At 47.8% G+C, this 16,672-nt stretch overlaps 1 protein-coding gene across 2 annotated transcripts in view; it reads right to left on the minus strand.

The window, feature by feature from the left end:
• LOC142880463 (cadherin-4-like) overlaps nt 1–16,672 on the minus strand; it is a 115,762-nt gene that overhangs the window by 25,055 nt on the left and 74,035 nt on the right. For both annotated transcript variants that reach the window (XM_076014411.1, XM_076014410.1), the window contains exons 5-6: nt 12,006–12,150; nt 4,590–4,762 (exon numbers count right to left, since the gene is read on the minus strand). In XM_076014411.1, the coding sequence (XP_075870526.1) occupies nt 4,590–4,762; nt 12,006–12,150 (318 nt within the window). The remainder of the gene's footprint in view (nt 1–4,589; nt 4,763–12,005; nt 12,151–16,672) is intronic.

Here is a 16,672-nt window from a genome sequence, read left to right on the forward strand (position 1 = left end):
GTGGCGGCGCAGACACAGCGCTGGCACATATCCGGCTGCCGGCCTGGCGTCAGGCGACACCTCTGCGTGCCGCGGTGGGCCGACCTCGTCCAGGACTCATGGAAAATTGAGACAGTGTGGGGGTGAAGAGAGCCAGGACCACGGGAGAAAGCCAGCGTTGGCACGCCGGCGTCTCCCACCGTGCATGTGACCTGCTGCTTCATTGGAAATGCATCGCTCCCATCGGTGCAGAGTGCTAGTCAGCGTCTATTCAGGGATGTATCCTGGGGTAACTGGTGCTGATGGTGCTGCTGCTCACTGCTGGGTCATCCGGACAGCTGTTCTGCGGTCCGGGCTGCTGGCGCTGGCTTCAGCTCGGCCACAAGAGAGCAGCACAGCTGGTTCTAGGGTCGCTGGCCTGCTACTCGTCTATGGACCACTGTGTTTGGGAAAAATGTTCAGCAGTGGCTTGTGTAACACGTTTGGCCACTCACACAAGCAGTCAGCAGTAAGAAACACTTACTTAACAGCCACGACACTCTTGCTCGCTAATAATTTGTTTTTATAAAATACTTTGCATGATGCGAGCTGCGCTGTCAACTGCTACAACCTCAACCGAGAACTAATATTCTGTCAATTTTCACAAGGAATTATCTTCTTTGTTATCTTTGCCAATATAAAAATGAGTCGCTGTTCAACAGGAAAATCTATTTTTTCTTTTAGCATTTTAGATTTAAATCATCAGCCGGCTGTATGCTTGAGTGTTTTCAATTACACCCTCTCTAATGGATTAATTACTTAAAATAGTAAATTGTTGGGGTTTTCACTCATGTCTATAATCTGATTATACTCAATCAAATCAGTTTTTGTACTTGTGTCATCACAGACTAATTGTGTGTTTCCTCTTTGTGGTCTAGTCGATTGTTTTTTTTTGTGTCTTGTACATGTTGCACGTGTTTTTACAATCACATTGCAGGTCATTTGCATATGATGCTGCGGTTGATTTATTGCGTTGAACTTTTAATTCGGTCCCCAGTTTGGCGATGGTGCCGACTGGTGGGGACATAGAATTAAAATAATTAAAATAATTAAAATCAAAACTGAAGTCAAGTTTCATTGTTTTCGATTGTCCTTGTCGATTCCCCCCCCCCTGCAAGGTGTCACCTCCACCTTTCACTGGGCTGAGAGGCTACGTCGCCACCTGTTGGTTGGATGGTGTAGATTTTGATTTATTTTTCTTTCATTCTTTCCTGCAATCATATTTTACAGCCTGTTCGTTAAGTGCACACACATTTCTGTTTTTCTTTTTGCATCAAGGACCCTCATTGTCGCTGCATGCATGAATCCAGCATCGTAGTCATTATCTCTGCGTGCTCAGCCTTGGCTCACGCTCTCTGCTTGTGACAACACACACACACACACACACACACACACACACACACACACACACACACACACACACACACACACACACACACACACACACACACGCATATTGTGGCACAGGAAGCTGCTGTGCGGCCAAACACGTGCTTGTTATACGTGAGCATTTTTTTTCCTCAACAGCAGGTGGGCAAACTCCCAGGTGTGTCCCAGTTTTTAGTGGGAGGATCAGAGGCGCTTGTGTGTGTGTGTGTGTCTGGAATAATGAGCCTCCCCTCATTCTTCACCTCAGCTGCTGTTTGTTTGGGCCGGGCCAAGCTGGAAACAGGGTCACAGCGCCGTCATTTTTTATTGTCCTGCGAATGCAGCACGTAGCCGCCGAGCCAGCAGCCTAACTACAGCCGGCAAATTACGCTGCGCCGCTGCTGCGTTGTGTCTCGCTTTGGCCGCTGCCGTTCTAATTGTTGTTATTGTCCGACCAGTGTAAGTGAAAAAAAAAAAGTTAAACATGGAGGCTGTGGTCCAGCGTGCGGCTGAACGAGGCCGCGGGGATCTTTGCAGAATATAAACATTATGAGAGCGACTCAGAGGAGTTTTAATGTCGGCAGTAAAAATCAGTCGACTAGGTTACGTGGCTGGAATTGTTTTCGTAATGGAGCCACATAAAGGCTTTCGCACCTGAATTTTTTCGCCTGTGTGTGTGTGTGTGTGTGTGTGTGTGTGTGTCAGACTGCCTCAGGTCCAACAATGGTTCTCCGCTGCCTGCAGTCGTCACCTGATGCAGCTCGGGGATAAACAAAAGTCAACCCTGCGTGACCTTCCTCATTAGCAGAGGAAGATGAAGGCCGGGGCAGGACTTCTCGTGTGTGTGTGTGTGTGTGTGTTGTGTGGGCCACGGCTCACAAATGCGTCCGCCACTACGGCGGACCAGACGAAAATGAGGCGACGGCGCTGAGCGACCTCATCATCAACACACCAGCTCTGCGGACCGAAAGCCGCCGCCGCCGCTGATGGTTTGTGTCTCGGAACGATGAGAATGCAAGCAAACGTCCAATTAACTCTGTGGCCGACGGTGCCGCCGCCGATGTTGTTGTTTGATACTTGCCAAAACAAACGTTTCCTGCCCTCGCTGGTTTTTTTTTTGCTTTTTTTCCGCTGCACACCATCCAAATCAAACAGTGACTTTCAGACTGGAAGAGATACATGGTATTTATTTTAAAAAGCGCAGAGAAGAAAATGAGATTTAACTCTCGCCGGCAAAGTCCTACATTTTTCACTTCATTCTTCCTGTCGGGAGAACAGTGATGGACGGGATGAGATGAAAACACTCCAGCTGGCGCGAGGTGCAGACTTGAAAAGCACTTTTCGCAGTAAACTCGGCCCCGAGCTGCGTTCGGCTGATTTGATGTTTCTCATTTAGCCGAGGCACTCGCTGCAGCCGCCGCCAGGCTGCGTTTCATGTGTGAAAGTTGTGTCTTGTCACACGCACCATGGTCTGTTTGTTTGTTTTTTCCAACTCCATCTGGAGAGGGTGGGACCAAAGTGGACGGCTGGTGGTCAGAGCCGTTGTTTACCACTCTGGAAAATGGGCTTTTTTTTTTTTTTTTTTTTTTGTCTTGCCATCTCGCTGTCATTAATCTCACTGACTGACGTATTAAAGTGCCATAGTGTTGCCAACTTAGCAACTTTATTGCTCTGTTTAGCGAGTAATCAGACACCTTTGACTGGTGACAAATCTACAGACTTTGGTTGACTCGGCTGTCATACGCTCTATATAAATAACTCTAAATATGCTTTTTCATGAAAGACGCCTATTTTGAAGAATTTAAATATAAAACACATTTGAGTTACTTGACACTTTAATTGTTTCCCACATAATTCCACGTAGTTTTGATGCCTTCAGTGAGAAACTGCAATGTCAACAGTCATGAGAATCAAAGAAAAGACATTCAATTCATAGGATGTATCCAAACTTTGGACTGGTAGTGTATTTTATGTCTGTGCTGATTTGTAACTTGTGATCAGACAGCCAATAGCTACTTTTCATACTGGGGCGGCAACTGGCAACACTGAGAATCATGTCAAATAAGCAAATATATGGCAGCAGAAGCTGCCGGTCGGCCGGTCTCAGATTGCCTCACGACGCGCTCTCGCTCCACTCTGATGTTCAGCCTTATCTGCGGCAGCCAGAGTGCAGCGCCGCGCAAACCTAGACGGGGGCGAGCGAGAGAGAAAAGGGGAGGGAGTGAGAGAGGAAGCCTTCTTCTGTCGAGTCGGCTGTCGTCTTCGCTTGTGACGAAAATAGCGATGTGTCGCACACGACTGTTGCGACTGGTTTGTCTCTGTAATCTGAGCATCTGGTGACGAGTCTGTAGAGCAAACGGGTCGTTTTAGCAGAGGAAGTTTTTTTTAGCTATCATTTTACTGCTATTTCTTCTGTTTCCCACATCAAAAGTGTGCGAGGCAGAGAGATGTGTTGAGGAATAAATGAGCTTAGAGCTGAGCGGCGGCTCTCTGCACCCAGTGGATGTGGGCTGAACGTCTAAATACCAACGTGACATTTACATCAAGCCGTTGTCTTCCAGGCACCGACTAAAAGGTCCCGTGCAGTGTAAAAAACTACTTTACCAGTGTTTTCCAACAATAACGCCTCTCCAGCCTGTCAGTGAACTCCCAGGAAATTAAAAACAAGAAATAAAAAATCTCCCACTTTCATTCTTTTACCTCCACTGGTCCCCCAATGTGTATTCTAAACCTCACAGTTCTGGAGAACAGACATTTGTGATGTCACAAAGGGCAATGGTAAGCTGCTCCCAGCTGGTGACCACAACCCCACCCCCGGGTGTTGGCCACGCCCCCCGTTGACCGCCTTCCAAACGTGCGGAAGGTCCAACAAAGCAGGAAGCCACAACCCTGCGTTAGTATTTTAGCAGGCAGCTGTAAACAGCGGGCTAAATACACTGTTACTCCTGGGATCTGTGGGGTTTATTGGGGCTCGCAAGGAGCAAAATCCCACAGCAACGTGAAATTAAAGGTGTCGGACAGCTAAATCATCAAACTGACCGAACAGCAGTGCATGTACAGACACCCGGGAGGTCCAATCATCAGTTTTAGCAGCAGGCTGTGAACACAGGGCTAAATGCCCACGTGACATGGAAGTGAGTGGTAAGACGGGGCCTGGGAGGCCTGATCTTTTTGCCGTTGAGACGATGCGAGCGACCACTGACCTCCCTGTCCAGGCCGGCGGCCACGGTGACGATGTCCCCGGTCTCGCTGTTGATGGTGAACATGTTGGGGATGGGGCTGTGGGGCGTCTGCGACAGGATGCGGTAGCGCACCATGCCGTTGGCCGTGGTGGAGTCGTCCGAGTCGCTGGCCGTCACCTGCATGACGGACGAGCCTGCGGACGGAGGACAGAAGTTAGCCGAGGACTTCAGGGGGAGGAGAGCAAGACGTGCAGGAGGTGGAGGAAGTCCTCCCAGGTCTCTGAGGTCCTTCAGGGGTCAGACCAGGAAAATGTCACCGCCCGCAAAGAGTTTGCAGCCTTCCTGTGTTTGCCAGATAAAAATTTCTGCGGAGGCACACGACAAGGAAAACAGAAATGTGATGAATCAGCTGCAACTTTAAGCAGCACCGAGCTGCTCCGTCCTTTAACAAGCTGAAGGGGCCGACGTTTGCAGCGCTTGCACAGGTCATTCAGTAACGAGCGGCCGCGGCTCTGCTGCCGTTTCCACCGTCCATTATCTCCGCCTCCTGGTTGTCTTCCAACCGCGGATCGACAATCGTGATTTAAGGAGGAACACGACGGGGAAACGTGCAGTCGTTTAGCGACACGTACGTCCCGGCCCGAGGTGACCAGGCTGCCGTCCCTGCCTGCGTCCGAGCCGGGCCTGAATTATCGATTGGCGACGGTTTGCAAGTGGCCAATTAGGAGCGACTGTGCAGGGGGGGAGAGGGAAGGTCGCCTCCTCTCGCTCTCACGGGCTCCTGCGAAAATGTCACTCTCCATCAGGCCGCCATCAACGGGCTACCGGGAGAAACCAGCCGAGACGACTGGAGAGCGAACCTGCTTGGATGGATGGAGGCAGCCAATGGAGAGAGAGAAAACTTTGAGGGGAACAAAGGAGCGGAGGGAATTTTTTAATGTGAGGCTGCCTCAGCTGAATGTTCAGAGTTTAATCTGCAAAAACCTGTTGGCAGCAAACGTTCTCCAAAAAGACAAAAAGAGTGAAAATCTGACAAAACTGGCAAAATTTTGGTTGCACAATAACAATAATAATCAATAATAATAATAATAATAATAATGATAATAATAATAATAATAATAATAATAATAATAATAATAATAATAATAATAATAATAATAATAAATAAATAAATAAATAAATAATAATGATGAATAGATTGGTTGATGTGATTCTCTTCAAGGTTTTTCGGAAACTTGACAAACTAAAACAAAAAAAGTCCGGACCAGCAGCCGACGACCCTCTGCACACATTTATTTTTCATCATGGGAGCAACTGCAGTTCTGTTGCTTTTGATTTAGTTTGCTGGAATGGATAAGTGTCGAGTGTGTGGGCAGCTTGAAGTTTAAACAAAAAAGGGTGAGATGAGAGAAATGTCAATGTATCTTTTCTTTTACCCGATTTAGTTTTGGGATTTAGCACTAGTGGTGGGTGACGGATGGTCAGCAGAGGCCCGCGGCGGCCAGCAGAAACTCTCAGATGTTCACCCTGAACTCCACTGACATCAGGATCATCAGGAGAAAGCTCATGTATTATTTTTTTTTTATTGCTGTTGTGCAGAAACCACAGAACAACAGGAGAAAGTTGCCACTGCTGTCGGTGATCTTTTAGTCTGGAAGGGTTGAAAAACTGCAGAGTGGTGTGGGAGGCAATAATCCAAATCTTGTAAAAAAAAAACAAACAAAAAAAAACCTCAGATAAAGTGCAGTGATTGTAGTGGTGGGCGCAATAAATTTTTTTTTTTTAAAAATCGGTGACTCAACAACTAATCGTTTAGCTCCCCGGATGCCCCCGGTGGGCGAAGTGCTGGGTGGCAGGTGGCGCGCAGGGCGGCTTCAAAGCGCCAATTATCAAATCAAAAGCAGACGTTGAAGAAAGAAAATCAAGGTTTTAATGCCAGAAGCACATGTGGAGGAATAATGGAGCGTGACTGGTTGAGCCTGGAGGGTCGGAGCAGCGACAGCAGCGACAGGCGTCTCCACCCCGGTGACCGGGTCTCCAACACCGGCTCGCATACACTATCTGTCGCCTCGCGCTCCGTTTCAAACACCCTACTGTGGGTTGAGAGAATGAGAGCAATGAGAGGAGAAGGAGGAGAAAAACAATTAGCTCCGTGGTGATATTCTACCAGCCACAGTCCCAGAAGAGGAGGAGGAGGAGGAGGAGGGGGAGGATGAAGAGGAGGAGGATGATGAAGGGCAGGAGGAGGAGGAGCCTGGGATCACACATCAGACAATGACGACAATGATGATGGTGGTGGTGATGATGATGATGATGATGATGATGATGGTGCTACTCTCAGATCCAGCCAGTGCTTTCGCCATGCCTGAAAGGGTTCATCTCTAAGCTCCTCTAATTTGAACACTAATTCCAAATCCTAATTGCTTTTTCCGCCAAAATCGCCGGAGCTGAAAATTTAACCGGTGGACCTGCGCACATATTTTCCGAGCTATTTTTATTATTTATTTATTCATTTTTTTTAAGCCTCACGTGATCCCCAAAGTCACCGGCGAGGCCTGAATATGGCAGGAAATCCAAAAAGAGAAAAGTGCCGGGTGGTGATGGAGAGATAATGAAGGTAAAACACACAGACACAAAGACAGGGAGGGAAAATCAGGGGGATGAGGAGGAGGGTTAGCTGGCGGCTAATGGGAAGAGTAAAAGGGGGGAGTGTCGCAGTGGAAGAGTGGAAGAGGATAATGACCCTCAATTGTGGAGGCAAGATGATGGGGAAGAGGAGCAGCAGATAGAGGAGGAGGACTAGGAAGAGGAAGAAGAGGAGGAGGAGGAGGAGGAGGTAAGGAATTTTCTCTTATTTAAGCACGTATTCAATACCGCTACTCGTCGGAAAAGCTACTTTTTAAGACGTGGTTGTGATGCTCCGACCTTTAACTGTGTCCACAGTCACTGCAGTTGCTGCCACATGATTGGCTGAGTAGATGTTTGCGTTCAGTTTCAAGCTTTAGCCAGCAAAGTGTTTGTATAGAGTGAGTGTGTGTGTGTGTGTGTGTGTGTGTGTGTGTGTGTGTGTGTGTGTGTGCACGTGTTAATCTTGCAAGGAAGCCAAAACGGTTCACACGTGGGAGCGCTGAATTCTTGCACGTCCATCTTGCCAAATCCAGCCTGAGGCGTTTTCAGGCTCCTTTGTGGTTGGTGGTTGTGACAGAAGCAGGAAGCGACCGCTGCAAGCTGCCTCCCGACTTGGAAGAAGTCGACAGGAAGTGACAGCAAAGCTCCGGCTGCTGCGAAAGAGAAGGATGCCGCAGGAGGAGCAACGCTTCCTGCCACACTGGACGCTGCTTTCGCACGGAAAAGAGTTTTTCCTTCTGTTTTCCTTGTTTTTTTTTTTGGTGGGAAATTGTTGCTCATTATCACTTTGTTGCCATGTTTGTCGTATTGTGCGCTTCCTGAACCTGTTGAGTCCTTTGTTGTTGGGGCCCTTTCAGAACCAGCAAGATCTAGTTGACTTGACTTGTTTCTAAACCAATGGCAGTCCAGGAGGTGGTCAGGTGGTTTCTCCCCTCCCATCAAACAGCACCTGCACAGGTGCCAGCACAGCTTGTATCACATGATGAGTCACGTGATGTTTCCCGCAGCTCAGGGAACGGACCAAAGTAGCTTTCATTTTATTCACACTTTTAAAGTACCTGTACTGCTGCATAATGATTTTTGGAGGTTATTTTCAACTGTCTGAATCAAACTGATTGAAAAAGAATCACCTGATGACCCCAACTGGTGGAAAAAAGAAAGCAAGAAGACTTTGTTAGCCACCCTGGAATCACCATCAGCATTACTGCATTAAAAATGAAAAACTAAATGAAAAGAGCTCAGGGAGTCGCAGATGTTTTGGGAGGCAACACATATAAAGCCTCGCCTTGCCCCCCCCTCCCCCCAACCCTCCCCCCATCCTCACCCCTGGGAGGGTAAATTGAGTGTGAGAGGAGCCACTCAGCCGCCCGTTTTGATCTTGCACTCTCATTTCCGAGGAAGTGGCTCTATAAAAGGGAACAAGTCGCAGTTGGAGTGGGGTGGTGGGAGGAGGAGGGGGTTGGGGGGCGGGGAGGTGGTGGTGGTGGGTGGGGGGGGGGGGTGAACCGCCTCGGAGGAAGTCACACCACGCGGATCCTTGTCCTCGCGTGAGGTTGCGCAACACATCGTGCAGTTTGCACATCGACGCGACGATTTTCACTCACAACTCAGAAAGTTGCCAAGCAGCGTTTTTATTTTTTATCTTTTTTTTTGTTGTTGCAGAAATCCAGAAACTCTCAGTGGAAACACTGCACTGCTGCCGACCGGAGGGACCGCTGGCCGTGAGCGGTTCCTCTAATCAAAAGGTTTTATGCTATTTTCGTCAGATTTTATTTGAAAATGAAATTGATTTTATCACCACTGATGAGCTTGAATGCAGACTCCTGGAGAAAAATGTTTCAGGAGCTAAAGTACATACTGCTACCCTCTCAGTTCAATAACAGCTCTTGGTTTCTATCAACTTTACTGATTTGGCTGCATTACAAAAGACTAGTTATCTTTTCAAACTTTACGTTGCTTCCGTTGGTTTGTCATTTATCACTTCTGAATGACCTCTGACAACCTTTGGTCCGCTTCAGTTCTGGGTTTTCAGTGCGGACCGGGTGAATTATGCCCAGAGTGTGGCCCTGATGCGGAGAGTCAGCCTCAGCTTAAAGCTCTTCAGACTATCGCAGAGTTTCATGCCATTCAGCCAACATAAGACCATATTTAGACAGCAGCTTACGGTCGTGTTTCCCCGGATTTACGCCGGCCTCCTTCTCCATTTTATTTTTTGCATGAACTAGCGCCGAACGTAATCAGATAAGTCACTCTGTCATGAAGTGTTTCGTCACGTTTGATTGCCCCTGCAAATTAAATCCTATTAGTCACAGGTTGATCGGGTGGAGAGGGTGACAAATGGAGTTGTTTCGGCTGCCGCAATGATTTATTGTCCGGCCCAGAACGTTGATCTCATGACAAACTCGTCACTTGTAACAAGTCCTGACAGAATCCCTCAACTTGGGGGTTTTATATGCATTGAAATAAGGGACACCATGAGCTCTGTCGTGCATTTAAGCGGAAGACCAGGGTGCAGAGGAGCCTTTATTTTTCAATATTCTGCTTAGAGAAGAGACTTTGCCTTGAACCAAATACACATTTTATAATTCAAGAGCCACTCAGATATCCTCTTTTCATAAACCTTGAAAAAATAAAAAATTATCAGTTACAGCGCAAAACTGAGATTTTTCTTGCCGACGACTTGCTGAGACCTCTGTGTCCAGATGATATATAATATATACAGCACTCATGGATATAATTTTCTTGACAGTGTCAGGGGTGAGTTGACAGCAGTGGGCTGTTTATTTTTCTAATTGTTGAGCCAGCCAACTGTTAATCGTAACTGCTCAGCAAAATCTGCATCTCGTCACTAAAAAAATACAAAAAATTATTATTATTGTTTCTGTTGTTGTTGTTGTTATTTTTTTCCACCAGATTTATTTCATTCTGCATCTTCTCGACTTCTCGATGGACGTGGTGCGTTCAGGCTCCTAACGGCAGCAGCGCTTCGCCCTGACGAGGCCTCCTGCTGGAGCGCCTGCAGGAACCCCTGCGGGAGTTTCACTCTTGTTTTGAAACGTCGCCGTGATTCGAGTCTCAGGAGGAAGTTTGACACACGTCGTCGTCGTCATCACGGAGTTCAGAGAAGAGCAAAACTGCCTGGTTTTAGCGCCGCCGCCACCGGTTCAATCACCAGGGTAAATATCACCGTTGTGCTCTGTGGGCTGCAGGGAATCTGGGTCGTGTGAGGTGCAGCAGGTACAGCAGATGTAAACCCCCCCCCCCCAAAAACAAACAAACGCGGAGAATCTTCTGGGGTATTTGTGCGCTTTTACTCTCTTCCTCATTCCAGTGCGGAACTTTCTGGAAAATGTATGTTTTTGTTTTGTTTCTGCGGTCGGTTTATGTGGCTGCGGGGTTTTATCCATGTTTCCACGACTTCGTTCTTCCACTTTATTCTCTTTGTTTCTGGGGGGAAAGATGGCCGTCCAGTTTTCAAAAGAGCCAGTAGTGGCCCAGAAAAAAAAGAAGAAGTGCCAAACGTCCCCTTGAAGTGTCACACGAGCTTGTTTTGATTTCTTTACTAAACAACCAATTAGAACGACGAGGCTTTGCAGCCTGATTTCCTAATTAAATCCTGTCAATTCAGACTCCATTAACTGGGCCTAGGAAGGAAAACATTTTTTTTTTTCCTTTGCGTTTGACACACAACTCTCAGCAGCCGGCGTGTCGCGCTCCACAAACAAAACGCCGCCTGTGATGTCTTTTTAAAGACGGACAGCCCGATGGCACACGACACGCCATCTCTTTCTACTAAATTAGAGCTTCGCATCATTCTCTGTCCAGAACAGAAATGCCTCAAAATAAAGCCCCTCGTCAAGCCGGATCGTGGTTAATAATAAATAAATAAATAAACAAACAAATAATTAGATAAATAAATAAATACGCAGAGCAGTGTTTGCAATGTGTGGATGCCGCCGCTAATTAGGAACTCTGTACATAGCGCCATGCTCCACTGAGGAGTCGTGTCTGACTCAAAAACACACACAACCACACGCACGCACGTAAAGACACACACTTGCTCGTCCATACACACACTTGCACACGCACCACATGCCTCCCCGCATTGTTTACAAATCCCCCCGAGATTAAACTTTGCAGCCGAACAATATCAGGGAGCCGCAAAGACAAACACGGGTCCTCGGGGTCTGATTGTTAGAACAAGAGTTCCTCCAGTCGAGACATGAGACCTACTCGCACATTCCGCTCCCGTCTCCGGCTTTGCATTGACCGACCGTAACTCTCGCTCCGCGGTCCCGAGGAAAGGAAAGAAAAAAAACAAAGGAAAAAAGAAATGAAAAAAAAAAAAGGGCCTACATCTCTCCATGCTCCGCGGAGTCTGATAATGATCCATCCGGCCCACACGCACGACCTCGCCTTTGAATGAGGCGGCCAAAAACTTCACAGTCACAGAGGATTCACGGCTCGGAACGGGAGCAGGCCACACAGGGCTGAAACAATAAGGTTTTCCAAAGGGTTCTCCGAAGACGGAGGCGAAAAGTTTGAAAGATGTGTGATAAACAAGTAACAAAGAAGTAGATATGTATGTATTGACAATAATTGTCTGAAAAGCACAAAAAACGGTTGTGTTGTTCCATCAAAAGTCTCCTGCAGAGGATTCAAAATCCACAGTGATAGGATTCAAATGTGATCCCAAGAGAGTTCCACCTGACACAGTGCATCTTCTCAAATTGCATCTCATTGCATGGTACTGTATCACATCGTACTGTACTGTACCGTATCGTATTGTACAGTATCGTGTTATCTCACCTGGTTTGGATCCTTCCGCCACAGATCCGTTGTACACCTGGTTGTGAAACTCGGGCCTGTTGTCGTTCATGTCGATGACGTAGATGTAGAGGTCGATGGGGTTCTCCACCTGGTTGCCGTTCATGTCCACAGCGTGGGCGCGCAGCTGCGAGCAGAGAAATCGACAGAAGTGCCAAGAAAGAGAGAGAAGAAAAGAAGGAGAAGGAGAAGCGAATGATTAGCAGCTCGGCGAGGAGTTCAATGCTGCCCAGCCGACACGGAGGGCCGCCGGCTCCACTCATCCCAAACTGTCTGGACTCAACAAAACGCCCACTCTGTTAATTGGCAACTTGGCTGAACTGGCAAACGTTGCGCACCTCGTCTGCCAACGGGGGGCGCTCAGGATCCTGTTGGTATCTTGGCAGCGAAAACGTGGGGGGGAAAAAAGGGGGATTGGGGGGAGGTGGAGGTTGAGGGGGGGTCGTGGCGAAATGCTCCACTCTGCACAAACAACACCTATTTTGTTGTTTGCACAGCCGGAGGCCCGGAATACATCAGAGAGGTGTTGCTGCTCAGGCTGCGGCCTCTCTCTTTGTTGGAGGATGTTTGTTTTTGTCAGGCCAAAATATATGTATATATATATATATATATGTATATATATATATATATATATATATATACATATATATATATATATGTATATATATATATATATATATATATATATGTGTATATATATATATATATATATATATATATATATATATATATATATATATATATGTACATATATATAATATATATATATATATGTATATATTATATATATTTTTTGGGTTTATGTTTTGGGCGACGGCGGCCTCCGACTGATGCGCCGGCGCTTTTTGACAGTCTGGGAGGAGGAAAGCGGAGAGACATGTGAGAATGAGGTGAATTATAAAAGAGGGAGCGACAGATAGACAGGGAAGAGAAAGAGAGGGAGAGAGAGAGAGAGAGAAAGATTCAGCCTTGTGTGAGTAAATGTGAGATGAAAACACACAGAGGCTCTGCAGAGACGGAGGAGGGACGAGTGCAGGGAGGACTGACTAAAGCCATCATCATCAACAGCTGGACGTCTTCATCTGCTGCTGCTGCTGCTGCTGCTGCTGCTGCTACACACACCTCAGCCACCTCCGGCTCATCAGATCAAACACAACACAGAGCCTCCTAACCTGGACCTGGACCAGCGCTAAAAAAAAAAAGAAAAGAAAGAAGAACCCCCCCCCCCCCCCACCACCAAAAAAAAATACCCCTCCTGGTTCTTCTCTCCTCCCTCTGCTGACTGTCACACCGCCGGCAAAATATTTTGTCTGCGGCGTCATGGTGGAGGAGGACTCGCCTCAGATGGGTTTGTTTGTTTTGGGTTTTTTTTGACGGCAGGAAAGCCGTGACGCCGCGCCAAAGACTGAGAGTCAGAGGAGGCCTCGTGAAGGTCACCTGACCATCCTGCAGATCCTCGGTCACCTGGAGCAAGCACACCCGACAGACTGACAGACAGACTGACTGACAGACTGTTTTGTCAGCTGTGAGCGACGCTCGCTCGGAGAGGTGCGACTGTAACACGTGTCGCCGCCTCGCCGCACGTCAGAGCGACAATTTACTCAAACAGAGCAGTTGTGTGTTTTTCTGCTCTCCGCCACTTCTCTTTTTATTTGCACAAATTTGCACGAGGCGGATCGTAATTACACGCTCGTGTTTGTTCGTTTGTTTTCTCCCCCCTCTAATGCTATCTCGGCTTCTTTATGTTTGTCGCAAATCTAAAGAAAACACGCGACAATGAGTGCACAGCACAGCACTCACAGTGTACTGTCCACACACTCAAAACTGTTCAAACAATCAGAGAAGCAGCCAAGACAAAGAGGGAGAAAAATGCTGTTTGCCTGCTAGCTTATGCTAATGTCCGCAAGCAAACACGCTATCACAGTCTTGTAGGGCAGCGTCTTTTATGTTTAATTGATGTGTAAGAAATGACAAGAAAAGACAACCATCTGTCTGTCTGGACGTCCTGCTTGGGATGGACTGAAATGAGATCCCCTTCAAAAAGTAGAAGATGAAAAGGAAGTGGAGGCGGGTTTAGCACTGCTACTTCCTGTCACAGGTTGGGTCTCCAAGCACGGAAATTTGGATGGATCTCAAGGTAGCTCCTACTGTCACTAAATTCTCAGATTTTCATCTGTTTAGGCCTTTATATAATTTGACTTGACTCACTGTCACTGAGAATCTGTAAGCACTTAAAAAAGGCTGAATAATAACCAGGCTGGATGTTAATCTGGACGTTTATATATAGCCACTGACTCACTTCTGGCATCGTCTTAATACGCTGCATTTGAGTCGATGCCGCCGCAGGTTCCGACGAGGACACCCGCTGCCCACTGAAGCTCAGAAATGATGCAAGCCAATGTAGAAAATAATTAAATAAAAAGAAATTGCAGACACTCCTTTTTTCTTGTGTACGTGCCCGGCTGACTCATACATGCGTGTCTGACAAAAACCACAGTGGAGGCAAACACCCACTCCCCTCACCTCACAGACCACCTCCCAAGAGTGTTGGTCCATCAAAAAAAAAAAGATAGAGATAAAAAAGGAGCTTTATTTCACTCAAACATCCAAAGTTTGGCAGCAGCGGCAACAACAGCAGCAGCAGCAGCAGCCAGTAGAAAGAAGTTACAAAGGGAGAAGACACAGAATCAAGAGTGGGCTCACAGTCACATGGGTCACATGTCGCCTGCAGTTGCCTGCACGAATCAGCATGTGCCATCAAACTGTAATAAACATTTGTGTAAACCACTTATATGTTGTATGTTAACCCACATTTAATGTTAACTGACTTTGGTTTAATCAAACTAAACAGTCGCATGCGCTGTAGCAGGATTTTGTGTCGGAGACAATTCCGTCCCTGATAGTGGTCCCCTTGGAAACGTGACAGGGTATCAGGGTTTTGGTTTAGGGTTACATCCGGCATCGTTTGAACTAATGTTAGCATTCATTTGAGCGCATATTTTTCTCCTTCTGAAGTTGCAGCTTGTTGGCATGCTGAAAATCGTGTAGTGCCCCTTTAATTATACATTGCATCGCTAGATTCTGCCTACACTTAACTTCAAAAGTCTAGAAACTACAATTTTCAAGCAGCAGCAGTGGGCGAAAAAAAAGGAAATAAAAAAGGAAAAAAAAAGTGCCAGGTGCTCATCCAGTACTGGGGACCAATGGACTGGCTGCTTTATGGATCCCAGTGTGCTGGTGACTGGAGGTTTGGAGACGTGAGAGTCTCATAAGCAGCAGCGAGTCGGAGGCTTCGAGGCAACAAGAGGCTCCAGGAGCCACTAAAAGTAAGAAAGAAAAAACGCGCAGAGGAGAAGCGACCACAGGAAAATCACCCGTCGCCTTTCATTTACAGTCGTGTCACACGCGAGCATGTCAGCACGGGGAGACGGCGCCGCCTCTGAATGGCCGGCCCATCGATCAAGCGACGGGCAGGTGGAGTCAAACGGCTGCGCTCGCCGCCAGCCGAGGCGTTGCCGAGGACCCGAGTGAACCGGGGGCCTCGCGTTAGCGCCCGATTCGATACGGCCGGCTGTGAGCAAAGCAGTTTAGCATCAGCTGTCACGAAGCCGTGAACCTCCCCCGGGCAGCGTCGGCAGCATCGGCGGCTTCAAAATGCATTTGCATGACTCGCAACCCTCGGTGGGAACTCGGCGCTCGCCCTCGATATACAAAATCGGCTCATCAGGGGTGTGAAAATGTCTGAGCTCGTTAGCCGGATCCGTCTCGCCGTCTGCCAGTCGAGAACATTTCCAGTCGAACCAATCAGTGTGAACTTGTTTTGTGTCGAAAGCTGGAAGCCACAGGTGGAGGCTTGGAGCTTAAAATACCACAGAAGAAGTGGAGGAAGGGAAGCAGGAAGTGCTGAACGTGTTGAACGGAGTAGCGTGGTTGCTACACTAGCGTCGAACCCCGGCGGAAATTAGCAGTTAGTAATAGAAGAAAGTTTCCCACCAAAAGTCAGAAAGAAAACTGAACCGGCATCTTAAACACATGCTGGGTTCAGGTCGGGTATGGTCACCACCCCCGTCGCTCAGGTCACATGGTGCGTCGGGCTGTTACAGAGTCAGATGTGATGGAGGGATAAAGAACGACTGGCTGGCTTCTCTCATTGCATTAGCACACTTCATGTCTCAGGGGGCATTCAGAACACGCACACACACACACACCTCTGCCGGCTGGCTGGTATTCACACACATACACACACACACACACACCTTCCATGCTGCACCTGCTCATTAGCCCTGATGGAAAGAACAAAGGCAACAGTTTTTCTGCACTCCGCCGCTCGCCCTCTGTTCCAGCCACTCAGCGCCGCCAAACTTCAATCCAAATGACATTCACAGTGCTTGTGTGTTTTGCCAAGGGGTGTGTGTGAGTGTGTATGTGTGTGTGTGTGTAGGCAGGTGAGGCGGGGGGGGGGGGGGGGGGGGGATTCATCTCTCTCATGGCTTTGCTCCCGCTCCGGCTCGGTCACCAGTGGCAGCTGAGAAGGTTCTGTACTGCAGACAGGCTCCTCTGAATCAGCTCCAGCTGCTGCTTGTTTGTAGGGGTGGTGGAAAAAACACTGGTGTCTCATCCAATGACCCGGCGGCCGGGTCACTTGGCGA

Source organism: Nelusetta ayraudi, unplaced genomic scaffold (genome assembly GCF_046127955.1).
Source record: "Nelusetta ayraudi isolate G7.1 ecotype Tasmania unplaced genomic scaffold, CSIRO-AGI_Nayr_v1 ptg000168l, whole genome shotgun sequence".
In the NCBI taxonomy this organism is placed as follows: Eukaryota; Metazoa; Chordata; class Actinopteri; order Tetraodontiformes; family Monacanthidae; genus Nelusetta; species Nelusetta ayraudi.